Genomic DNA, 25608 nt, shown 5'->3' on the forward strand with positions numbered 1-25608 from the left:
ATGTCTTAGACCACCCCTGCCCTGTCCTTACCCTTTCTGAGAGACCATGGGTCTCCAGAAGATCTCTGTTGTGGCCAAGGCCCCCGCCGTGAGCTGAGAGACCAAGGCTGGAAAAGGTCCACAGCCTAGGTCCATCACAGGGGCCTTGGCTCTTTTCCTCTCTGCGCCACCCGCCCCCACTACCCCATTGCTGGGACGCTTGCCCTCTGCCTCACATGAAATAGTCAAACTTTCACCCCTTGCCAACTTTCTTCCTTTAGTTTTGTTATACCCCCTACCCCAGTGTGGATCTAGTGACCCCACAGTGCCCTTGAATGCATCTTTGTTTATTGACTGTCAATCTCATCATCTCTAAGTCTTTGAGGCAGAGACCAGGCTCACTTTGCTTACCCCCATTTCCATGCCCCCTGCAATGTCTGCACAGAGGCGGTGCTAAGTCAATAATCATGGTAGGAAGGAGGATCCTCATGGAGCTGTCAGTCACGGGCCAGGGAGAGATCATTTCCAACTCCAGGAATATGGACTCAATTAAGATTTTTATTTCATGGTAGACAGTTATGTTTAAAAAAGCAACACTCAGCCTCTAAATGCTAAGTACTCTGGGAGGGGCTCAACCAGGGAAGCTCCAGAAAGAAGCATGAGAGCCAGGATTCCCTCCCAGAAGACTTCCTGGAGGAGGAGGGGTCTGAAGAAGAATAGGAGGCTTCTGCCAGGGCAGGCCAGGTTATGGTTTGGGGAGGAGATGGGAAGCGAAGATTACACATTTTGCAAGCTCTCCTGATCCTGGAATAAGGCCATTTGCCCTGCCTCTTCATCAATTTGGAAATTCTACATCATCGAGCTGCCCAGTAGAGGCTAAGAGATCTAGGCGTGGGGTTCCTCCTAGGCCTTAAAGTGAGGTCATTTCTACTCCGACCCCCACCCACATCAACCCCAAGGGCCAACTCCAATCATTAACATCACTACTTTGTCCTCATCAGGAGAACAGGAGGAGGAGGAGAGGAACAATCCACGTCCTCTTCAGGACAGAGGAGGGCTCTGTTTTCCTGCCTGAGATTCACTGGCTGGGTTGTTAACATAGCATGGGCTTCCAAAGCCCCCTGGGAACCCCAAAACAGTGAGACAGCATCTGGGTGCATTGATGGGGGTGAGGGGAGGGTTTCCAGCAAGTTCTCAAAGGGGCTTATAACCCATGGGAGGCTCAGGGCCAGCAACCCAGACCCAAATTGTCAGGGTGTCCCAAGGCTGCAGGGGGCAAGGATCACTGGGAAGAGAGGCCTTTAAGGAACTAGAATTTGTGAAGGGCAGAATTTTCTTAAAGTTGGTGCTCTGGCATTGACCTACCAGCTTAGTGTAGCAACCTAGGGGTTGTCTGCCACCTGACTGGGTAGAAGGCCTTAGGATAATCCTTGTCCCCATCATCGTTGCTGTGCCCCGCCCCTTGGCCTTCAAATTTTGGCTTAAAATTTCCCCCTAATACCCAGTGGGGCTGCCTCCATTTTTTCATCTTATCCAATGCCACAAACCTGCAAGTCTCTGAAGTGAGGGAAGAAGTGGAGGAGGCATTAGAGGGCAAAGGGCAAGGTGCAGGGACGTTTGTTACCATGGAATAGGGGCTATCCAGAGGCAAGGGTGAGAGGGAGTGGTTGGCTGAGTTTTGTGACGCAAATAAAGGGCAAATCTAGTGCACCTGGTTTCAGAGCCAGTCGTGGAGCCCTGGGTCTCAGATGCCAGCTTTGCCTCTTGCTGGGCAAGTGATAAGGAAAAAGTCTAAAGCTCTCTGGGCCTCTGTTGCCTCATCTGGAAAACGGGACTGTTAATAAATTACGGGGCTGATGAGAGAATGCGAAGAGTCAAAACACATAAAGCACTTGGCATGTTACCTACATTTAGTAAAGAAAAGTAAAAAAGGCAAAAAAAAATAAGGTCAAGCTTCCCACCCAGCCCAGGGGCCCAGGACTGGCTCCAGGTGGAGATCCCAGCAGCAGAAGCGGTATCGTCCTGCAGCTCTGCCAAGGACGACAGCCAACAAACTGCCTCTACTACCTTTACTGGCAGGGGCCTCTCCCACCTCCTGCCTTTCTTACCTAAGACTCACAGATGGGCAGCTGGGGCCTGTGCCAGGTGGGTCAGAGGTATCAGGAGCCACACCCCACCTGCAGCCCCAGAGCAGGCTGAGGTGTATCCTCACTCACACCCAGCCCCACTGCCTTGTCACTTGGAACTCCGGGCACTGGCCAGGCTGGCCCCACACTCACGATGCCTTGGCTGAAGGAGCACCGGAGACGCTGAGCCCGTGACTAACAGCCACAAGAAAGAGGAAGGTGGGCACCCATCGGCAACCAGACCATCCTGGGCACTCCCTCTGCTGTGAGTCCTCTGCGGGGGTCTTCAGGCCAGGAATCGGGAATCGAGAATCACGAGGAGCTGCCACGGGGCTTGATCTTTGAGGTGAGACAGGCCATGCAGACTAAAGAGAAGGGAGGGGCCTGGGGCCCGCTGTGCGGGGGAATGGAGAAGCCAATGTGGAAGCCGAGCTGGAGATGAGGCTGTGCAAGGAGAGCTCCAGTCCTTGCGGAGGGACTGGCCTGTGTGGCCGGGACCGTGGGGTATGGAGGAGGCACTGCTCTCCTGACTGCTTGGGGGTTTAGGTCTTGGGAAAGTATCTGGGCAAGGCCCTCCATTGAAGACCTTCTCCAGCATTCTGGGAGACGGGTTCCCCCTTCCACTGCCCCTGAGCAGAGAGAGGAGAGAACCAGAACAAATAACAGGGAGCATAGCCAGTGATGGTCAGGAGCCTTTGCAAAGAAAGTGTCCTGAGAGTCTGATTTACTTGCCCATCCTGGTACGTGATTTGCCCTGGGAAATGGAAAGACCACATCCAGAAGGCAGTAACATGCTGCAAGACTGTGTTGTTCTCAATGAAATGGATTACGAGGCAGTCAGGTGCCAGCCCTGGGAGCCAGTGAGTCATTCCCAGGAAGAAGGGCAACTGCCCCTTCGCCCAGGCTGGCCTTGGGTGGTGACTCACACCGTATCTCTGTTGCAGGGCGGTTTGGTGGAGCTGGGCCTCCCTGGGGCTGATGTGGCTCTCCCAGAGGACGCTGGAACACGTTCTCTGAGGTTCTCGCTCTCTCCAGGGTGAGCTTGCAGGGTGTGGCCACCCCACAGGGACCATGCCAGAGGTGCTCCTGCTCAGGTCTGCCAGCTCCATCCTGAGGACTGTGTAAGAAACGAAGTTCCCACCCTCTTCCCGCCTCCAGGCCCCCATGCTGCCTCCTAGGGAGAGTACCCTGGCCTGGGGCAGCACCGGGACCCCTAGACTCAGTCACCCTCCTAACCTCACCAAAGAGTTTCCTTCTGCTTACTGCCGGAAAGACCCATGATAGTCCACCAGTAATAATGACGAGAGCTACTATGTCCTAAGTACTTTACTTTGCATCATCTGATCTTCACAAAAGCCACAGGATTTAGGCAGAAAACTAAGGCTCAGAGAGGTACTCTGACTTGCCCACGTCACACAGTAAAGTGAGTTAAACCCAGGCAGGCCAGCTCTGGAGAACCTCAATTCTATGTTGTTTCAAGAAAGCATTTGTTGAGCACTTACTGCATACAGAGCAGTGGCCTTGTTGCTGAGGGCTGAATAGGAAGAAAGGGAAAAAGAAATACATAGAAGATGGATCCCCATCCATGAGAGATTCCATGGAAAATGAAGGCTCCCCTCAACTTACATGTCACACACATAGTGACAACTTGAGAAGGATAAGATCCAACCAACATTTACTGAGCTCCAACTGTGTGCCTCAGTGAACACTCAGAGCCAGAGGACAGAGTTGAATCAGGCATCACCCCTGCTCCCAAGGAACTTCCCAAGCCCTATGTGACCTTCAAAGCACAAACCTGAGTGTCCAAGGGCCACAAGAGTGAGACAGTGTTGGGGATAACCTAAGAGGGCTTCCTGAAGCAGGAGCTGAAGGAGGCTTGGCAGACTCTGTCTTCAAATGGTTCCCTATCAGCTCCTCTGGCGAAGTAGGAGAAGAAAAGAGAGATGAGTTGCCCAGAGATGGTTAACAGGAAGGGAGAGTGTGGGCTCTCCCAGACTCCTCTGCCTGCCTCCCACACCTCACATGCCCTTCACTCGTATATGCCCTTCAAGTGTTTTCTTGCTCCCTGTGCTACTGGGCGGGTGCTAAAGGAGTTTTTGTTTGTGTGAAAGGAGAGTAAGGCAAAGTACTTACAGTGTGTGGGTGAGCTGGGGGTGAGAATGGACTCCTGACCTCATCGAGGTGGTGCTTTTCAGATCTCCTCCCTCCGAGGAGTAAGCAAAGCGGACAGAGGCAAGTCAGCCTCCTGGGACCATTCTCCCTCTTAGAACTTCTGCCCCTGAGACTGCAGCCAATTTCTGGAGTGCTACATACCAGGAAGAGTCTAATTGTCCAGAATGACAGGAATACTGTGTTCATCACCTTTGACAGGCTCATTGTGATCCCTGTGACAGGAGTCGTGCCTCACCTGTTGGGGTCATTTACTGGCCACCTGTGCTTTCTGGAATAATAGCAAGAATCAGAAGGGCTCACAATGCTTTTGAGAAGTCAAAACAGTAGGTATTACTCCCCAGATCTCAAGTGCTTTTGTTTGAGGAAAACATAAATTCTGTTTTGGAAGCCATCTTCTCTGACAATCTACAATTCTAACAGGCTTGGCTGTCTAGCTTGGCTATCTTATTTCCTAGTCTGCTACAAAAAGAACCTGCAAAGTCGAAGGGAGATGAGTTGCTGGAGGCCTGCACCCTGCCAGTGGCAAGAAGTGACTGCTAGTAACACAGGCGAGGATTGAAAACTGAAAACTATCACCACCACCACCACCACCACGACTTGTGAGGCAGCAGCCAGGTTGAGAAGGGGTGGACAGCCCTAGATGTGATGTGGTTTGGCTCACTTCTCTGTTAGGAGGCAGGCCAGCAAAGTCTGTTGCTAGTTATGACCCTGAGCGAGCAGGAAAAAGTTACAGGGGGCTTTGGGAGGAAATTCTGTTTCAGATGATGGGCAAGGGTGACACCCCCTTAAAGGGACTACATCTCTTTTTTTCCTTTCTTTCTTTCTTTTTTTTAAAGTTTCTTTTAGTTTTTTATTATTTTTTTATTGTGGTCATAATGGCTTATAACGTAGTGAGATTTCAGTTGTGCATTTGTCAGACACCATATAAATGCACCCCTTCAGCCCTTGTGCCCACCCTCCCTGCCTTCCCCCAGTAACCACTAATTTGTTCTCTTTGTCCATAAGTTTGTTTATCTTCCACATATGAGCGACATCATACAGTGTTTGTCCTTCTCTGTCTGGCTTATTTCGCTTAATATAATGCCTAAAGAGACTAAATCTTGATGGTTCTAGCAAGAGAAAGGGTATACTTTACTCATTTGGACAATTAGGTTTTGATATTCTCTTAATCAGACATCCAATGGTCTTCAGGCACAGGGCATGGAGGGTTGAATAAGACCCTCCAGGGGCCATCCTCAAGGGTAAGTGAGGTGTTCCTGTCACACCAAGTACAGGCAAGGGCCAGAGTCCACACTAGCATTGAGGGAGAGAAAGGATAGCACAGGGGAGGGGACAACAACAGTGTCGGAGCCACAGAGACTTGCTCCTGCGACGGCCTGCCAGACACTCGGGAAAAGGCCCCCCTCTCCTGTGCCCCCAGCGAGGAGGCGCTTTCGATAGCCTCTCCTCCCATAAACAGAAGGTTCTAGTTATGATAAGTGTACTTGGCCCTCAGCTTCCTTCGGTGGCTGTCTTTTCATTTAGTTTCTGTTTAGCTATTTTAAAACCAGAACCAGTTTACACAAATTTTATGAGGTAGGAGAAATTTTGCCTGTATCTTTTGATGGTGAGGATTTAAAAACAGACTTGTTTGTGAGGAAGCAGTTAAGACGGTGGGAGATTATAGCCAATGATGGCCTTGGCTAATTTGGAGGTGTCTGCCCAGCTGGTGGTTTCAAAGGCCGATCAGCTTCAAGCACTGGGTTTGCCCTGCAGCCGGCCCTGTCTTTTGAGGACTTGGGCGGAGATAAAGCGTGGACATTACACCAAGTTCACAGTCCTCCCCAGGACACTCACAGTGTGGGGCCCTCAGGCTAGTTGTGTGTCCCCCTCTTTCACCCTGTAACCGTCTGAGGCCAGAGCTCAGGGGCCATTTGGTAATATTACAGTTTTCTTTGTCACAAAGTGGAAGTAGTTTCTACTCCACAACCCAAGAGAGTAATGTCAGTCACTGATGATCCAAAGTCATCAGGACAAGTTCCATGGCATTCAGAACCCTCTCCTTCCCTCTGCCGGCACACCAGGCCTCACCCCAGAAGCATGCTTTGTCATCTTTCCAGTCCTTCGGGCAGCATCCCTGGAGCAGGTCATCATAGCAACAGAAGGGCCACTCCAGCCCTGTGGCCCACACATTGCTCACAAAATTCCCAAGAACGGGACCAGCTTGGCACCCCATTTATCCCCCTTCTCCCCATCCCCTCCCTTCATAACGTCTTGATGTCTTTTGCTTTAAAACTTATCTCAGGTTCTTAAGCAGACTGCCACCTGGTGGGCCTGGGTGTGTTCACAAACTTAGTTTGAACCTGCGGGACCAGCAAGGACTAAGGCGGAATGTGGGAAGGTAACTGGCCCAGCTGCCTGGGAACTGGGCAGGGAGGGGACTGGCCCCACCCTGACAGATAGACAAGACTTCCTGGGGCCATCAGGGCTGCCATGACCAGCTGCACAGTTTGCACACTACACAACTCCAGGAGGCTCTGTTTACGTAGCTGATGACTGTGAAATGTGTCCCTGGAGTTGTATAATGTTGCAGGCTGGCTTGATCCTGAGGTGTGCACTGCACTCTATCTACTCATCCATCCAGGAGGTTGAGGTCTGGCCAGGTGAACCTCAAGGAGGAATGATGCCGAGGAGCAGTGAGACTGGGTTGAAAATAGAAGCCCAGTAACCCCTTGGGCTGTGCTGGTCGGAAGAAGAGATCTATTGTCCAGGGCCACCAAGCCTGGGAGGCAAGGGCAATCCTGGCCAGGGGTGAAGGCAGATGGCATGAGTTCTCCCTGGCCCCATGCTGTTCTTCTGTGGGTGAGCAGACAGAGGACACACCCACAGGCACCACTGAGGAGGAGAGGTCCTCATTTGGGGGCCTGCTTAGGATCCGTGAGAGCCTAGGGATGTCCTCAACCACACTCTAAGTTTCTAAGCATGACTGTTCTCAATGCCTGAGGACTCGGGGTGTGCAGAGCGAGCCATGGAGACTCCTCCCAACCGTGAAAGCCTGCATTCCGTGGAGTAGTGCTCAGAATCCTCCATTGTTAGACCCCAAACTTTTCCTTGTCCAGATGGGGACACGGAGCCCAGAGAGAAGCATGCACTTGCCCAGAGTCACACAGCAAACTAGAGCAGAGCAGGACTTGATTTTTCTTTCTACTGAGCCCTGAGAACCTGCAGGGAGAGGCTGGGTGGGGATGGGGGTGGGGTTGACCCCTGCAACTACTGAGATCTTGTCCCCTGACCCCGCTGGGGAGGCAGAGATGCCAATGTCACCCCTATGCTGGGCCAGTGTCTGGGAGCCCATGAGAGTCCTCCACATTCTAACAGTTGTTTTCTCCCGACCCCGCCAGCTTCCTGACTGATGGGCAGACGCTCTCCAAAGCGTCCCCACGCCATGCCCCTGAGTTCTCGTCCCCGGAGAAGGCGACCGATGCTCGGTTGGATTCTCCAGGTGAGCCAGCTGGGGGCTGCTGGGCAGGGCAGAGTGGGGCAGGAGTAGAGAACTGAGCTGTCCTGGCTGTGCTGAGGGGGGTAGTTCAGGCAGAAGAGAGCCAGGGCAGCCACAGGACGGAATTGTGGGAGATAGAGCAGAGGAAAATCCTGCTAATCTCCATGCCCCTAGAGACCCCACCATGCCCCTTCCCTCAGGGCCACCATCACCACCATCAGGGCCAAGTGTGATGGGAGGTAGTAGAGGCAAGATGTCTTCTTCAAGAAGGGTGGGAAGGAGAGAGGCCAGAGACAGGGAGACAGTGAGGCCTCATCCCAGGCTAGGCTGTGGGGACCTGGGAGCACAGGTGAGGATTGCTGGAGAACGAGAGGAGGCCCAGGGAACCATGGCCCTGGAGTTTCCAGCCTGGGTAACTGGGCAAGAAGCATGCCTGTGGGCGGAGGCTGGCGGAGTTTGTTTTGGAGGCTTGGAAAGCTACATGCTCTTTTAATGACTGTTACCCTCAGATAATTGCACCTTAAGGGAGGCAAGCTCACCATTTATCTCAGAGTCATCAAAATGATAATAATAACACAGCTTTTATTCATTTTTATTGGCTGTACAACAATATTGTAGCAACAACAGAAGTTAAAAAAAAAGGAGAACAATAGGGGCCCGGCACAGAGGGTCACTGCTTCCCGCGTTCTGCATTGTCCTTGGGAGGGTACACTGTTGCCGTCTTGTGCTGGCCTGTGTCCCCTCTTGGGGATGGAAAGCTTCTCGGCTGTGAACTTCCCAGCTGCAGGCTCCTCAGAGCAGCAGGCTGGTGGGATCTCACGTGATCCCAAGACTAGCCCCGCTTGCACGGGCGTTTGCGTGGGAGCTGCCTGGGGTGCTGGTGCCCTGGCTGGTCGTGGTTTTGCAGAATGTTCTTCAGTTGGGTATGCCTGGTGCCTTCCTCATGGTCAGGCAGGGGTTATGGGTTTAGGGGAGTGAGTGGTAGTGTTTGGAGCGGGACTAGCTAGGCAGGAAGGGCCTAGAGGAAGCCAGTTCCCAGGTTCTGGGAACGGGGCAGTGATGAGGCTGGGACCAAGGACAGGAGGAAGGAGGAGGCCCAGGGCCTTTGTTCTGAGGCCTCTTCCCTCAGACTTTCTTCTCACCTGGCTACTCTGGTCAGAGAGTATGCCTGGTATGAGGACGGGGACAGAGTCAGGACCTCTCTGCTCTGTCACAAGCCTTGTCATGGGCTAGAGGGTGGGAGGCAGGGCAAAGGGCACCATACCCATAGTTAGTGAGGAGAGAGGCGCAGAGAGACATAACTAGGGGAGATTCCTGGCCTGGGCTCTGGGCACCCTGTTCCCCAGGCCACCTGGCTCCTTGGAGACCAAACGCCGATCTTCCCACCCCAGCAGGGCTTGCCACTGCCATCAGACAAGCTGCCCCCTTCTAGGTTCAGTGTCTCGGGGTAGCCTTTGCAAGGATCTGCCTGAGGGGTCGGGGTACACTTCCCAGGAGTGAACGCTGCCTCTCATGCTCCTCTTCAGAGATAGAGACTGGGCCCGGGAGAGGACCAACTGGTTTCTGAGGGGAAGGTTTGAAAGGCACCAGAGAGAGCCCAGGAAGAGGGCCCGCTGGGCCAGGCAGCCTCCATGCTCTCCTCCCAGGAGCCAGGGAACCTCATTGTTCGCTCTGCTGCTGTGCCACGCCAGGCAGGTCCCATCAGCTTGCTCAGGCTTGCTTTCCTAATACTGGATAGTTCCTTCTCTGCAGTATTCCAAGAGCTGCTGTCAGCCAGGGGCTTGTGCACCGCCAGGCACTGGAGCTGAGGAAATCCTGACCGTGGGTGATAGCGTTGGTGTTCCTACAATTCGAGGGACAGGAACGGAGCCAGTGAGGGGAAAGCTCAGAGGAATGAGTAATCCCCAGCTGTGTGGGCCTCAATCACTTAATCTGATTGGCTGCCCCACAGTAGAATAGACAAGTTTTCAGCAAGTGAGTAGGGAATGCCAGAAAGTGTCCCATCAGAGGGGGCTGGAGAGCAGTCAGGGCCAGGTGGGTGGAGGGGAGCATTGGACTTATGGAGGGGGATGGGTAGGCAAGTGCAGGGGAGGCAGCAAGGCTGTTCTGGTTTATGAGGACTTTGGGAAGCTGGTGTGGACAGCCAAGCTGGGCGTGCACCAGGACCCTCCATTTCAGGCGAGAGCTGGGCTGCCAGGGATACTGACATGGACAAGTTATCTCTCCTGCCCTCAAAGACCTCCTAGTCTGAGGGCAGACAGGCCCTGGGTGAAGGGCACAGCTAGGCTGAGGAAGGAAGGCCTGCTACTTGGGAACTGGGTGATCAAGGTGGGCTTCCTGGATGAGGAGGACCTCTAGCTGGCCTCAGACCCTCAAGCCTGCTCTGGGTCTGGGCCTGAGCTGAGAGGTCTGCCCTTGGGAGTTTGGCCTCTGGGGCTGCTTATAAGAAAGAAGGGACAGTCTGGGAGGGGCTAAAGGTGCTTCTTGGCACTGTTGCTGTCAGCAGGCACCTAGAACGGAAACCTTGAGGGACCCAGGCACTGCCCAGGGCAGAGCCAGCAGGCCTCATTGGCCCCAGAGGCCTGGAGTGGGGGTCATGCTCTGCCCAGCACCCTCTCACGTGGCCCCAGAGTCCCTACGAGTGGAGTGCCAGGCTCTGGGATGCAGCTGCCGTGCGTGGACGTCTTTACCTCTGCGGCTCCCAGACTCTGTGGGGGAGGATATTCGAGCAGCCGCAGGTCGGAAGGGGTCTTGAAGCTGCCCTTACACAAAGCATTTCCCATAAGCTTTAGAAAACGCAACTATCTACATGGAAGACTGTTGGGAAGAAGGAAATTTGGGGATTATGAGAGGGGTTAAATCCCTCTTCCCCACACAGCTGCCCCCCTAATAACAAGAGCGAACTCTTATTGAACATTTACCATGTGCTAGGCTCTGTGCTAAGGGATTGACTTATATTCTTCCATTTTATCTTATAGCAGCAGTGGGGTAGGTAATTTTATCATTCCCATTTGATAGAGGAAACCAAGCTCAGAGAGGTTCAGTGATTTTCTCAGAGTCACACAGCTAATAAGATCTTAACGGGCCATACTGCCTCTCTGGGGCCTAGATAGCAGTGTGGTACCCTCTAGGCCTGGCCAGTCCCTGCCTCCCCTCCAGCTAACTGTTAAGCTCGCAGCCCCTCCAGGAAGCTCTTGGAGTCTTACATTCAGGAAACAGCGATCAGCTGGGTCTCCTTGAGTTCCCAAGAAGCTGGAGGGTCCTCAAGCTCTAGTCCCCAGGCTGAGCTCCAAGCTTCCCAGATGGCTTGCTCCCAGGGAGCAGCCCCACTGAGTTGGGTCACAGAGCTGTCAGAATCTGACCTTCACACAAAGGCAGCCTTGTGCCCGGCCCTGGAGACACATTTCTTTCTAGCCCTTTTTAGGTTGAGCATGAACCCCAGCTGGAGCAGGGCAATATCAAGACCATAGGGAAGGGGAGGGGATCCAGCAGGAACAGCTGCTGGAGACAGGGCTGGTGCAGGTGCTGGCCAGCGCTGTTCCTACCCCCACTTTTCCTAGAAAACCCCCTCACCCACTGGGGAGCTTTGAGCTAGAGGTCGGGAGGCTAAGCACTCAGCTCAGCTTGGTATCCAGCCCAGTAAGGCCCTTGGTGGGTCAAGGGAAGGACTGGGCCTCCTCCTGTCCCTCCCTCCCACCCTTCCCAAATGTTTCAAGGGCATGGGTGGTGTTTCGGCTGGAGCCATGAGCTGGAGAGCCAGAAAGGAGCCAGATACTCCCCTTGTCTTCAGGGAGCTCACAGCCTGAGGCTGGGGAGCAGGGAGAGGCCTCAGGGACAGTGGGAGGCAGAGGACCCACTGTCACTTCAGCCTGCGGTGGGAGTAGGGGAAGGGAAGGTCAGAAAGTCTTCCCAGAGGTCAGAGGAAGTTAGCATTGGTGTCTCCTCAGCTGAGAGATGGAAACAGGTGGTAATCCCAGCCCCCCAGCCGAAAAGACTGGAGCTTCTGGGGACCCTTGTAGAAACCTTTTCCTAATCAAAATGTCCAGTTCTGTCATGTCACAAGTGTGTATGAGGTGCTATGTCCAGGCCCAGAGTTGCCCATGTCTGTCCCCAGGGTGCTAACCAGGTATACGTGCAAGGGAGGGATCAGAGGCTGGGCATATGCCCAAAACGACACGGAAGCTGGGAAGGAGGTGCAGGCAGAGGGAAGCAGAGGTCAGCGGGGCTGAAGAGTCTCAGTGGCTTCCTGGAGGAAGGGCACCCCCAAGGCTGGTGGTGACTGCAGGCATTGCTGGGTCTCAGGCAGGGACCCCAGGGGCAAAGGCATCCATGCAGCCCCTGTCTGGAACATTCTTCAGATACTGCTTGGGTGTCCCCTACCTGGCTGTCCCCTCCCAGGGCTCATTTGTAATTCAGACACAGAAACTGAGGCCTGGGGAGGGCAGGGGTCTGCCCAGGGTTACTCTGCTAGAACTCAGGGCTCCTGACCCTCAGAGGAGAAGGCTGGTGAGTGGCCAAAAGTGGCAGGGGCGCCTCCCTGGACTTGCAGTAGGCCTCGGGCACAGCAGAGCTGCAGTCACCCGCTTTCTAGTGGGTACATTCTATTCCGCTTTGCCAAGGTCTTGTTCCCTTGCCGGCCTTGTCCCTATATTTCATCATGTCCTGAGGCCTCTTCCTCTTACATATCCCCAAGAGTGCCTGGCATGGGCTGAGCAAGTGCCAAGGCCCTCAGCAAAGGGTCCCTATATGGAGAGGGGACCCTGGTGGGGCTAGTCGCAGACTGGTCTTTGTGGCAGGGCTGCGGGACCGGGTGGCTTAAAGGAGCGTTCTTGGAGAGAGACCTGTCCCAGGCCTGAGAACCGCCTCTGCCCCAGGACAGCTTGTCCCTCTGTCTGCGTAATCAGCTTCATTCCTAGGCCGTTCCCACAAACTGCAGAAAACACTTCGGGGCCTCCCCTTTTTGCTTTCATATTTTTCTCCTTCCCAGCTAGTTGAGAGTGACTTCCTCTGCTGTTTAGATGCCTTTATTTCAGAGCCCCAGAGAACACAGCTCCCTGCCTACCCAGTCACCCCCAGCATAATGGGCAATTGATAAGACACAGGCCACGGTCAGGCCAAGACAGGCAGCAGAAAGTGCACAGGGCCTTGGGAAAGCCCACCCCCGGAGCTCAGCTGATGCTCTCTTGGCCATGGTGGCGCGGGGGCGGGGTGGGGCATGGTTCTTGGCTGCTGGCTGCAGGCTGCCTGCTGGTAGGACTCTCCATAGATCTAACTGTAGATCTAATCACTGGTTGCCTTTTGGACTCATGTCCAGTTGGGATCTTGGGTGCCTTGCTTGGTGACAAGGACCTTGACTGGGTCCTGGCCATGTTCCTCGCTGTTGCTACAGCAGTGACCTTGGTCAGGCATGAGACGGGTCTGTGCTCCCATTGAGCCTCTCAGTGGGGATTTGGGACACCTTGAAGGGGTTCACAATTCGTCCTGATTTCTCACGTCTCTGTTATCCCTCAGGGAACCATCCCCAGGGCGGCAGGCTGAGAGGTTCCCACAGCAGACTGGGGCCCATTCATGATCCCTCCCTCCTACTTGGTTCCAAGCAGCCCACCATGTGGCAGGGGGTTAGGTCCCTCAGGCACCACTCTCCTCCAACCTTAACACCATCCCCAGGGGAATAGACAGTGGACCCCTGAGCCTGCACCTTATTCACTGACCAGCCTCAGAGCCACTGGGTGCAAGGCAGCTGCCAGGACTGACTGAGGTCTTGTCCCAACTCTGCCCCTACCTTGCTGTGACCTTGGCCATCCCTGCCCCCCTGGGACTTGGTTTCCTCATCTGTAAAGGGGTCCTCTCCCTCTGATGCACTATGTATAGGAATTCCCTGCTCCCACTTCTCAAAGATGCCCCTCTGGCTGGGGTCTTGGTCTGCACCCCTGATGGGCATCACGTGCTTAGTTTTGTTTATTCTTTTGGCAAACATTTATTGCAAGTCCAATGCTTGCACCTGAAGCTCAGAGTCTAGTCAAAAAGGATGGAGAGACCTTTCCTGTGCACTCAATGTGCTAAGCTTTTTCACAATAATACATTCATGCACATCTTTTCAGTTTTGTCTATACGTTTCATATGCACTTTCATTTGCTCCTTTTTTCACTTGATGTCATACTGTGAACATTTGTTTGTGCCATTAAACATTCTCTAAGTACTTTAATGACTGCCCAGGAATCCCTGATATGGCTATACCCTAATGAATATAACCCGTCCCCTATTGGACATTCGATTGTTTCCAATGACGTTGCGAATAGAAGCAGAGCTGTAACGATATCTCTCTCTACGTGTTTGATTTCTTCCCATGCGTCCTCTCTCAAAGTGTGATTGCTGAGTCACAAGTCACTCCTTTTTTAAGTCCTTCACTATAATATTGCTAAATTGCCCCCAGGAAGGTAGTACCAACTTACACTCCCACATCACACAGCACCCTGGCCAAGAAGATGTCTGCTTGTCTGGTTACATCTTTGCTACTTCACATGCTCTCATTTTAGGAGAAACCCAGATGGGTAGGTAGGCTGGTAAGTGAGTTCAAAGGGCTTCAGTTGGGGGAAGTTACTGTGAGGACGGGCAGGAAGTAAAGCAGCTGAGAAGGTGGCCAGTGGGGAAGGGGAAGAAATACACCTCCGTGGTCCACACCCAAGTGACAGCCGTCATTGCTCAAGCTCAGCCCCTCTCAGCCCTGCCGCTGCCACCTGCTTCTCTCCACTCCCCACACTAGGCTTGCCTTCCACCACCCCGTTATGTCCATATGTCTGTCCTGAGCGCTGCAAGTTGCATTCACACTCTGCAAGAGAGAGGCTCTGAGTGTATCAGTCGCCACCCATAGGAGCACTCCTGCCGGACAGTGTCCTACATCATGACCTCATGGCCTTTGTCCAGGGCCTGGAGCTCTGGTCTCACTCCTGTGCCAGGGGAGCAAAGCCAATGTCCAAGGCTCAGTGCTTTGTGAGCATGGGAGCCCTTCTGACCGCTCTGCCCATCTTGCTGATAGCTAACTCATAGTCCAGAGATTTCTCCTGCTCTAACAGAGACGAAATTGGAAGAGGGAACAGCGTGAGCAAAGGACCAGAGGTGGGGATACCTGGACATGCGAAGAGAGAGAGGATGAGGCGCCTGGACTAGATTTCTCTCTTCTCCCTTCTCTCAGCTCCCAAGCACAAGGGTGGGCTCAGCAGCTGGCACCAGAGCTTGAGGCCACGGAGCTGTGGCAGCCTCGGGCCAGAAGGACACTGAGCAGGGTAGGGCCTCGCCAGTCCCTACCTGGGGCTCTCAGGCATGCGGGATGGGAGTTTAGCCTGGCATGGGTTTCTTGGGTAGGCACCTGCTCTGTGGGCCAGTCTTTCTCTGTACTTGGGCAGCAATGTGTCTTGTATCATCATCAAGCCATCTTGGGGGAGGTCGTGGGGAGGGATGCAAAATCCTGGGGCCCCTAGACACACAGTCATTCAGTCCAGCCCTCCTGGGATTGGAACGTGTCAGAGGCTATCTCGTTCTTTCCGAAGGCCCTCTGCTCCAGGCTAGGCTTTTGCATTCAGGACCTAGGGAGGAGGCAGGCCTGTCTTCAAGAGCTTCTTGCCTTGTGGGAGAGGCAGACCCAACCACGACTCAACCCTCAGTGAGGCTTGGGCACCAAAGCCTTCAGTGAGGGGGTGGCACCTGAGATGTGGAGTGTGGGAGAGTTGGGTTTGTGATGGAGGGAAGGGCATTCTAGATAGAGTCACAGCATGGACGAAGACACAGAGGTAGGGAAAGAGGGAACCAGGAACAGCTCAGCTTGGCTGTCAGGAAGGGAGTGGATTGAGGTAGGGAGAGGTTGGGGAGGGCCTTCCTTAGAGGCCACAGTGTGAATGTCACCCTGTGGTCAATGGGAGTCATGGGAGGCTTTTGAACAGGTCATATCTGGGTTCAGAAATGTTGCTCCAAGAGCCTCTGGAATGTGGGAGAAGGCAGTGGCTGGAGGTCGTGGCTGCCCAGCACACTCAGTCTGAGCCCCAGCATAGGACTGGGACAGGAGGCATGACGGTCCTTTCCCGGAGGAGATGTGGGTGCTAGAGTCTGCCTAGATCCCCACTGTGAGAGGCAGCACGGCCAATTGGAACAGTGTGGATTTGGGAGTCAGACTGTGGGTCGGAATCCCAGCTCTGCCAGCCATTACTTAGCCTTTCTCAGTCTTATGGGTTTAGCTATGATGTAATACAGAAGGTTGTGGTCATAAAACGAGATGGCATATGGCCCACCTGGCACAAGGTGGGTGCTCAGTAAACAGCAGCCGTGACCATTTTAATTCCTTCATGGGGAGAATGATTGGGCCTCTAGGAAGGCAGCCAGTAGGCCCGTTTCCCACCAGAGTCTTCTCTTCTGGCTGGTCTAGAGGCTCATAGAGGTCCAGCTGGCTCAGTTGAGCCCATGGAGAAAATGGAGAGAAAAAGGGCTAGACCAGGGCCATGCTGCGGGCCAGTGGGCCCCGTCACCCTTCCCAAAGGATATGGGGTCCTCCAGAGGCCAGGGCTCTCATCCCTGTCACAAAACGGCTGGGCTAAGAAGAGACTGAACTCACAGACCAAGTGCCTTTCCTTGTCTTTTCCACCCCTTCTTTCCTCCTTCCGAGAAGGCTATGAGATGACTTAACACAGGAGCACAGGCACCACGAGGCGTCCAATGGGTGCAGCACGAAGTCAGAGCCGCGCAGTCCACGGGGGAGAAGGACTCAGAGGAGGGAACTGTGTCCAAAATGTCCGTCAACATTATAAATGCTTTTTTCTTCTGATCCAGTAAACTGACTTCTAGAACTCTATCCTTTGGAAAGGCTAGGACAAAAGGTGAAAGCTGGAAATCGTCTGAATGTCTTTCAATGGGAAGTGGTTGGGTAAATTATGATATGGCCAAAGAACGGAGTATTGTATAGCCACACACACAATAGCAGAGACCTATTAATGTCACAAAAGTTAAAGGTGAATGATTTGGCTAATGGCTATGTTCAATTCAATCCACATAATTTTGTTTTTTTTGAGGAAGATTAGCCCTGAGCTAACTGCTGCCAATCCTCCTCTTCTTGCTGAGGAAGACTGGCCCTGATATAACATCTGTGCCCATCTTCCTCTACTTTATATGTGGGATGCCTACCACAGCATGGCTTGCCACGCAGTGCCATGTCCGCACCCAGGATCCGAACCGGCGAACCCTAGGCCGCGGAAGCAGAACGTGAGAACTTAACTGCTGTGCCACCGGGCCAGCCCCCACATAATTTTTTTAAGTGTGAGCCAACATTTAAAAATCAAGTGATTATAAATTTGCTTAGAAACATTTAAAAATCAGGTGATTGTACATAAGCACCTAGATTTCAAGTAACTCTTTGTCTCCATTCCTTCTAGGCACCAAAGCCTAGAGCTAAAGAGCAGCCACCCACTTTAGATGAGGTGTGTGCCCTCCCACCCCTAAAGTGCCCACAAGCCCCTGGGGCCTCCCTGACACTGAGGCTGGGGTCAGTACAGTTATTGTCCTTGTAGTGCAGTGTTCCTTAGGGAAGGATTGCACTGTTCCTTGTCTTTATCAAAAGCAGAGGGACAAAAGGCAGACTAGAAGAGCCATGTGTCTCAAGGAAAACGAGAGGGAGCCTATTTCTTTGTGGAAACGAAGACTGTGCCTCTGTGGTTCACATGCAAATCCTGAGGCACTTTATTCATTTATTATTTATTATTATACATTATTTATTATGATGCTGATACATTACCCACCTGGCCCCTAAGGGCATTTTGGGTTTCCTACCCTTGATTAACACAATAGTAACATGATCCTTTGTTTTCTCCTGTGGCTAAAAAGCAACAGCAGCAACACCAACAAAATAAAACCTAACTCCTTGTATGTATATTTGTATAAGGATGACGTACACACACCGGATGTCAACAGTGGTATCTAAAGAGGTAGAATTAAAGAGGGCCTATTACTTTTTATATCATATGCTTGTAAATTATTTAGTAGTTCTCAGAACAAGTATGTACTGTTTTGTGATTTTAAAAGAAGATCGTAAGTGTTAAAGTTAAACCTTTTGGCTGAGGGAAGCTTTAGCAACAGATCATAAGACATAACTCTGATTTTCTTGGCAACCCAGGGCAACAGGTAAATACAGTGGAGCATGAGCCTCTGGAAGTGCCCACAGGAAAACCCACCTTTTCTGTCTGAGCACCAGGAGGAATCTGTGCCAGGGAAGGAAAATGAGCTACCGGCTTGAGCAGTCTCTCTGCTGGGCTATCTCACAGACTCTTTGTGCCTGTTTAGGAGGTCACTGTTGTCCTCCCATTTTTTTAAGCAGTTTTATTGAGGTATAATTTATATGCCATCAAATTTACCCATTTTACTGTATGACTCAATGATTTTTAGCAAATTTACGGTTGCACAAATGTCACCACAATGCAATTTTAGAATATTTTCATCACCCCATAAAGATTCTTAGCATCCATTTGTCGGCACTCCCCATTCCCACCCCAGTGCCAGGCAACCACTAATCTGCTTTCTATCATTCCTGCCTTTTCTGGGCATTTCATATAAATGGAATCAGACAATAGGGGGTCCTTTCTTCTGCCTTCACCGAACATGTTTTTGTTTCATCCATATTGTAGTGTGTATCAGTACTTGGTTCCTTTTTAGAGCTGAAGAGTATTCCAGCATATGGATATACCATGTTTTGTTTTTCATTTCCCATTTGATGGACATTTGGTTGTTTCCACTTTTTTTTTTTTTTCCGAGGAAGATTAGCCCTGAGCTAACATCTGCTGCCAATCCTCCTCTTTTTTGCTGAGGAAGACTGGCCCTGAGCTAACATCCATGCCCATCTTCCTCTACTTTATATGTGGGATGCCTACCACAGCATGGCCTGCCACACAGTACCATGTCTGCATCCAGGATCTGGACCAGGGAACCCAGGGTCACCAAAGCAGAGCGTGTGCACTCAACTGCTGCGCCACCGGGCCAGCCCCTGTTTCCACTTTTTGACTATGATAAATAATGCTGCTATGAGGATTTGTGAGCAACTCTGTATGGGGATGTACATTTTCATTTCTCTTGGATAGATACCTCAGAGTGGAATTGCTGGGTCGTACAGTAGATTTATGTTTAACTTTTTAAGAAACTGCAAAGTGGTTGTACCATTTTACATTCCCACCACCACCATATGAGGGCTGCAATTTCTCCACATCCTTGCCAACCCCTCACACTTTAAGATGGTTAAAACGGAGCTGGGAGGAGGATGACTTGCCAGGTCACTCAGCGGGGCGTGGCAGAACTGAATTTGAACCCAGGTTGACCTGACTGCACAGGTTGCCGTCTCACCCTGGTCTGTTTGTGGGCATGGACTTTTGCAAAGTGCAGAGGTTGGAGACTGAAAAGGCTGATGACTGGGGTCTGCCAGGCTGGGGTCCCAGGATATGGGAATGGGCTTGGAGAAGTCTGAGGAGTGATCAGAGGGGGGCCCTCAGGAGCCCTTGGTTCATACCTCCACCCAAGGGTGCTGGGCCCCCACAGTGGCTAGTGGTGAGGCCTCCATCTGGGGAGGTGGTGGTGGATGTGGCCAGCATGGTCTTGACCTCTGCCAATACACAGGGCCTGTCCTGGGTGAGCTGCTCTCTGCCCCACCCTGCATTCCCACGGGCTGCCACACCCCTGCCTCATCTATTTCTTTCTCCTGTTTGGGCCTGAATATGGCCTCTCGTTCCCTGTTCCTAGCCTCCAGGGGAGGAAGAATGGGCTCTCCTGTCCCAGTCCCAGGATCTTTATCTCTTTCTGCCAACCTTAGGGTCTACGTGCACCCTAAGAGTGTTGAAGGGACAAGTCCCTCCAGTCCATCTGCCTGCCTCCAGGAAAGGCCAGTCACAGGCCACCCGGTTGGTGCCACCTCAAGATGAACATCCGCTGAGGCTGGGCCTCTCCATTTCAGTGTGGGTCCAGCCAGCAAGTGGCAGAGCAGCCCCAGTCATCCTAGTCAGCCCTCACTCTCCCTCCCCATAATTATCTTCTTAGAATGACCACCCTGGCTCAGAGCAAGGAGGCCCCACGGACAAAAGGGTCTAGACCACTCATCCAAGCCTCCTTTGCAAACAACCTAGAGAACTTGGATTCTCTAGTTCCTCCAGGAGGAAGAATGAAAGTGTGCATTTATTGAGTACCAACTATATGCCAAGGCTCTTGCATATACAGCATTTCTTTTGATTGTCATATCATCTCTGAGAACTGAATCCTCACCTTTCCCCCGAGAAAACAGACTCAGAGGTTAAATGGCTTGCCCCAAATCTCACATACTAAATGTAAATCTCTGTTCCCACCTAGCACACGCACAAAGTAAGCTTAAAGGCTGAGTGATGCCCCGGACATTGCCTCAAATGTGAGCAGTGTCAGCAGGCACACCTTTCCTGCTGTGACCTCGGGAAAATGACTGAGTCTCTCTGAGCTGCAGCTGTCCCATCTGTAAAATGGAGCTATCAGATCCATGTTGTGAAGACTGGATGCGATCCCTATTTGAGGGATTTGGCATGGTTCCTGGCAATCGGCAAGAATGAGCAAAGACTGTTTTATTGTCTTCTGGGATGTGGAAACTTTTCAGGCTGGTGATCAGAGCCTACTGGTTTTCAGTCTCCTCTAACACCTTGGGAGGGTTGCTACTTTTGGTACTTTGACCTTCTATCCAATTGGGTCTGTCTCCAACCCATTCTCAGGAGACAGAGGAAGGGTGAAAACCCTGAAGGCACATTGAGATCTGACAGTCCTACTCTTCTGAGGCAGCCCAAACTCCATTACCCGCTGCCCAGCCTCAGGGGGCAAATTCCAGCTGGTATGAAGACAGGAAAAGGTCTAGGGGCCTCAGCTCTCCAAGGCCTCCGTCTCCCCTCCAGCTATTCCCTCTCCTCTTCCTTGCTGCACCCTAAACCCTTGCCCATCCTTCAAGGCTGTCAGATGTCCTGCTTTACACAGCCTCCAGCCTACCCTAGACCCTGGCTTGTCTACCAGCCCCCATGGCCCAGTGCCTAAGGCATTGTCAGGGCCAGAGGGCTGGGAGCTCTGCCCAGGGCAGGACAGGGGCTCCCTGGGGACAACTCGGGCTGGCATGATCCAAACTGTGGTCTCCCCCACCCTGCAGAGGAGGCACTGTGGACGACTCGGGCCGACGGGCGGGTACACCTGCGCATGGACCCCAGCTGCCCACAGCCTCCCTACACCGTGCACCGGATGTTCTACGAAGCCCTGGACAAGTATGGGGACCTCAGCGCTCTGGGCTTCAAGCGCCAGGGCACGTGGGAGTACATCTCTTATTCCCAGTACTACCTGCTTGCCCGCAAAGCTGCCAAGGGCTTCCTGAAGGTGAGGGGGCCCTCAGGGCGCAGCCTTTCCCCTCCCCAGGCCTGCCTTCCAGCTCTGGGCCCTCACAGGCCTCCTCCCCAAACCCTACCAGGCCAGCCATTAGAAATGATAATTGTAAAAATCACTACCATTTACTGAGCTAATGGTGTGTGCTGGGCCGTGGACTGAGGGTTTTACATTGACTGAGCCCTTACACGTGCAGGCACTTGATATGAGCTTTTCACCTGTGACCACATTTAAGGTGGGCTGGGAAGCCTGGTGTGCTGGGCTAAGGGACTCCCTGGGAAGGCCCTGGGAGGGGCAGCAAGGGCTGTTGAGTGGCTGATTACCTAGGGCATTCTCTGACTGGCTGGGCCCTGGGAGGGTGGTCCCTGAGATGGGCCTACAGGGTCCCCTGCAGTCTGGAAGGGGGCTTGATGGGAATAAGAGGCCACCTTCCCTGCCTGGCTGACCTGGCCTGTTTGCCTTTGGCCTGGAGCTTGGCCTGGAGCGGGCCCACAGCGTGGCCATCCTCGGCTTCAACTCCCCGGAGTGGTTCTTCTCAGCAGTGGGCACAGTATTTGCAGGGTAAGTGGCTGGGGTAGGGGCAGAGTCTCCAGTGGGTTGGAGGTGGGTAGAGAGTAGAGAGAGGGTTATTATCTCTTTTACAGGCCCCCCTACAACATCCCATCTCTTCCCTTGGGCCCTCTGCAGACCCACCTTTGGCCTGTTCCCTGCCTGGGGGGGGGCTATGCTGAGCTGGTCTGGGAGCCCTGCCTGTTCCGCCCATGGGAGCTCTCTGGGGCCAGGGCTTGTAGGTGTATCAGGCAGGGGGCTGGGCTGAGGGGGAGGCCCTCTGCACCTGCCCAGACATGAATCCTCCCGGATCTCCTGCAGTGGCATTGTCACCGGCATCTACACAACCAGCTCCCCTGAGGCCTGCCAGTACATCGCCCAGGACTGCCACGCCAACGTCATCATAGTCGACACACAGAAGCAGCTGGAAAAGATCCTGAAGGTTAAGGGGAAAGGGGCAGCAGGCATGGGGGTCAGAGGCTGGGTGTCCTCGTGGACCTCCAACTTACAAAGGACTTTTCCACTCTCATTTCCAGAGTCCTCCCTCATCTTCAACAGCCTCACCCCTTCCCCCCAACACACACACACACACATAGAGAGCAAGACAGGGCAATGGCTATCTACCCATTTTCCAGGTCAGAAAATTGAGCTCTGAAAGCCCAAGGGACATGCCCTAGGTCACCCAAGAAGTGGAGAATAGGGCATTGGCCTAGGACTCCCAGCCAGGCAACTACTTCCCATGGCCTTCCCTTCAGGGCAGCGTCTCCTGAGAGGGGGCTTGGTCCTCTCCTGGGTTGAAGGGTTGTGTGCACCAAGGGCGGCTCAGGGCTCGGACACCTTGCGCACTCAAGTCTGACTCTCAGTGGGGAGTGAGGGTGAGGGCTGCCACAGGGTTGGGGTTGGGCCAAACCAGAGCAAGTGCTGCAGGGGTTTCTAAAGACAAGAGGGGCATAGCAGGAGCTCTTGAGCCTGCTGGCTCTTTTCTAGAGCATTGATGATGCCTCTTGACTCATTTTAGACCTGTCCTTGATTGGGTCTGTCCTCACATGCACCATGTTGGCATGTGGTGGCGTGGGGAGACCTCTGTGCCAAAGCTGCACTCAGCAGCCTGTGAGATCCTCCCTGTGTCCCAGAGGAGGCCTCCAGGATTGACCTGTTGGCTTGGAGATGTCGCATGGGCCTAAGCTCCCCACATTGTACCTGAAGGTGGGAGAAGTGGTCTTCAACCTGCCGGGGCTGTGGGACGTGGATCCTCAGAGGGGCCAGAGCAGGTGCCTTTCCTCAGCTCAACCAGAGAGGTCTCCTCAAGCCTGAAAGAAAGAAGCAAGCTTGGGCCCATGGTTCCCAACAGGGCAGCACCAGAGTCTCTGGGGCAGGCCCAGGCCATAGCCCAGACCCCCAAGGCAGGACTGATTGGAGGGCATCACCAAATCAGAGTATATTTTAGCTCAGTGAGGCCATGAGCAGCCCAGGCTGACAAAGGCTGGTTCACAGCAATATAAAGAAAAGACCTGGGAAAACCTGAGAGCTGCCCAGGCGAGAGTACAAAGGCTTCTTGACAGAGTTTAAGCTGGGAGGTGGCCTAGGGAAGTGGTCAAACACACAGGCGATGGGGCTGGACTGACCAAGCTCAAATCCTGCGTGGCCTTGGAGAGAATGCTGACGGCAATAGCAGCCAGCCCAGAGGCTGTTAGGCAGTAACTCTTAGGCAGGTACCTGGCTCTCGGTGGCCTCCTGTGTTAGTTTGCTAAAGCTGCCATGACAAAGTCCCACAAACTAGTGGCTTCTGGTGGGTTGCCGGCAATCCTTGCTGTTCCTTGGCTTGTAGAGGCATTGCCCCCACTCTGCCTTCCTCTTCACATGGCATTCTCCCTGTGTGTCTTCACATCCATCTTCCCTCTGTGCATTTCCCTGTGTCCAAAGGTCCTGCTTATAAGGACATCAGTCATATCAGATGAGGGCCACCCTAAGGACCTCACTGAAATTTGGTTTCCTCTGTAAAGACCCTATTTCCAAATAAGGTTACAGTCTAAGATACTGAGGGTTAGGACTTTGATATATCTTTTTGGGGGACAGAATTCAACCCATTGCAGTACCATATAAGTGCTTTTAAATTGTTATATTGTTAAAGTCTTGACTCACATGAGAAGAAAGAAAGGAGTTCTTTTTAAAACTTAGGGAGCTTTTAGAGCTCAGAGGGCCCGGGGAAGGCAACTCATCCAGTGCCCACCCTCTCTCCATTTCACACATGAAGAAACAGACCCAGAGGAGAAAAGGAGGTGGCCCCACAGCTCAGTAGTAGTAAGAATGACATGGATGCTGTTCACGGAGTGCTGGCTCCACTGGGCACCTCCTGTACATCACAGCAGCCCTGAGAGACGGGTCCTACAACCCACCTTACAGGCAAGGAAGCAGGGTCAGAGAGGTGAAGTACGGCTTACACAAAGCCCCATCCCTTACAAGTGGCAACATAGGGACGGAAGCTCAGGCCCTCTTTACTCCAGGTTCTTATGAGGGAATCATAAGAACCGTTTGTGAGAGAAATTGAGGGGGCCACATCTTTCCAGGGGGCATCATTTATACAACGTTTATGAAGTCCCAGGGCCTGCCCTAATATTACCACTGAGGCATAGCCGACCCTCCAGCTTAAGGGGGCAAGGTGCCCTATCAGGACTAAAAGGAAATACATTACCTAGCTGTGGTGGCTCCTCACAGCCCTGGGAGCCCAGGACCACGGTGGGAGGGGGGGCCTATGGGCCCCTTACCCCCACCAGAGTCTGGGCAGGGAAATGGGTGAGCAACTATAGGGTCAACACCCCTCAAGCAGGGCCGGCTTCATGGGCATGTCTCCTGTGCATCACGCAGGGCCCTGTGCTTGGCTTAATGCTCTGCTGCTGCCATTCTTAATAAGTTTTGAACAAGTGCCCCACATTTGCACTCTGCACTCAGCCCTGCAAAGCATGTAGTCAGTCCCGGCCACAGGCTCCAGACCCCCTCTGACGGTTGGCTCTAATCCACGTAAGTGCTCTCTCTTTGATGCCATTTGGGGATTATCTCGAAAACCCTCTTTTTCACAGGGGCTTTGGATCTGCTTTTGTTTTACCATTAGGGTTTATGAGATGGACTCACTTTACCAATGCAGGGATTGTCTTCCTCCGCGGGGGTCCTTTTCTGTCTCCTTTTGAACCCTGTGTTTTCAGGATCTCTTATTCTGAATGTCTGCATTCTGTCTGACTTGGATAAATGATTGAAACTGAGAGAGGAGATATGTGTGTGGATTATGCAGCCCAAAACGAATTGCTCTGAGAGACCAAGGTGAGCCTGAGCTGTCTGCAGCGCCTCCTTCTCACCCTTCCCTACCCCAAGCATGCAGGCCCCTCACTAAACAGAAAGGGAACAGTGGCCAGCAGGGATGTCCCATCATTGGCCTGTCCAGGCACCCTAGGACTCTGTGGGCTTGCTTTCCTCAGGTGTGGAGGCTTCGTAGACCCCAGAGGCCCTCGCCAAGAGCTGACCCAGGTTCTCCCAGGCCAGCTTCACCTGAGGCCTCGATGTTCTAAGATTTCCTTGAGAGCTAAGCTGACAGGGGCCTCGGCTGCCAAGTACACAACGGTTAGCCCATCTCCTCAGCTTCACCCACCAAAGTCACCCACTCTTCAACATGGCGCTCATATCAGAATCCTGGGGTGGGGAGGGCGGTAGAGCTTTTGAAGGGCCCCCAATAGATTTTGCCACGTCCCTCAGGGAGCCAACCCCCTCTGCATTGATCGTTGATCTGATCCAAATGCCCTCCTCCGGCCCCATTTTGTAACTGAAGAAACTGAGGCCTAGAGTTAGGAAATATCTACCCTAGGAAATTACTCAAAATAACATTTGTGGGGCCAGCCTGGTGGCACAGCGATTGAG

The 25608-nt window shown here is 53.0% G+C and overlaps 1 protein-coding gene across 2 annotated transcripts in view; it reads left to right on the top strand.

The window, feature by feature from the left end:
* The first annotated feature begins 2179 nt into the window (after nt 1-2179).
* ACSBG1 (acyl-CoA synthetase bubblegum family member 1) overlaps nt 2180-25608 on the top strand; it is a 46800-nt gene continuing 23371 nt past the window's right edge. Inside the window, exons 1-7 of one of the 2 annotated variants that reach the window (XM_046653873.1) lie at nt 2180-2451; nt 3050-3226; nt 6562-6657; nt 7658-7758; nt 20927-21147; nt 21626-21714; nt 22024-22144. In XM_046653873.1, coding sequence (XP_046509829.1) covers nt 3177-3226; nt 6562-6657; nt 7658-7758; nt 20927-21147; nt 21626-21714; nt 22024-22144 — 678 coding nt within the window. In that variant the 5' untranslated portion in view covers nt 2180-2451; nt 3050-3176. The remainder of the gene's footprint in view (nt 2452-3049; nt 3227-6561; nt 6658-7657; nt 7759-20926; nt 21148-21625; nt 21715-22023; nt 22145-25608) is intronic. The other variant, XM_046653874.1, reaches the window with a different exon arrangement.

This window comes from Equus quagga, chromosome 2 (genome assembly GCF_021613505.1).
Source record: "Equus quagga isolate Etosha38 chromosome 2, UCLA_HA_Equagga_1.0, whole genome shotgun sequence".
NCBI lineage: Eukaryota > Metazoa > Chordata > Mammalia > Perissodactyla > Equidae > Equus > Equus quagga.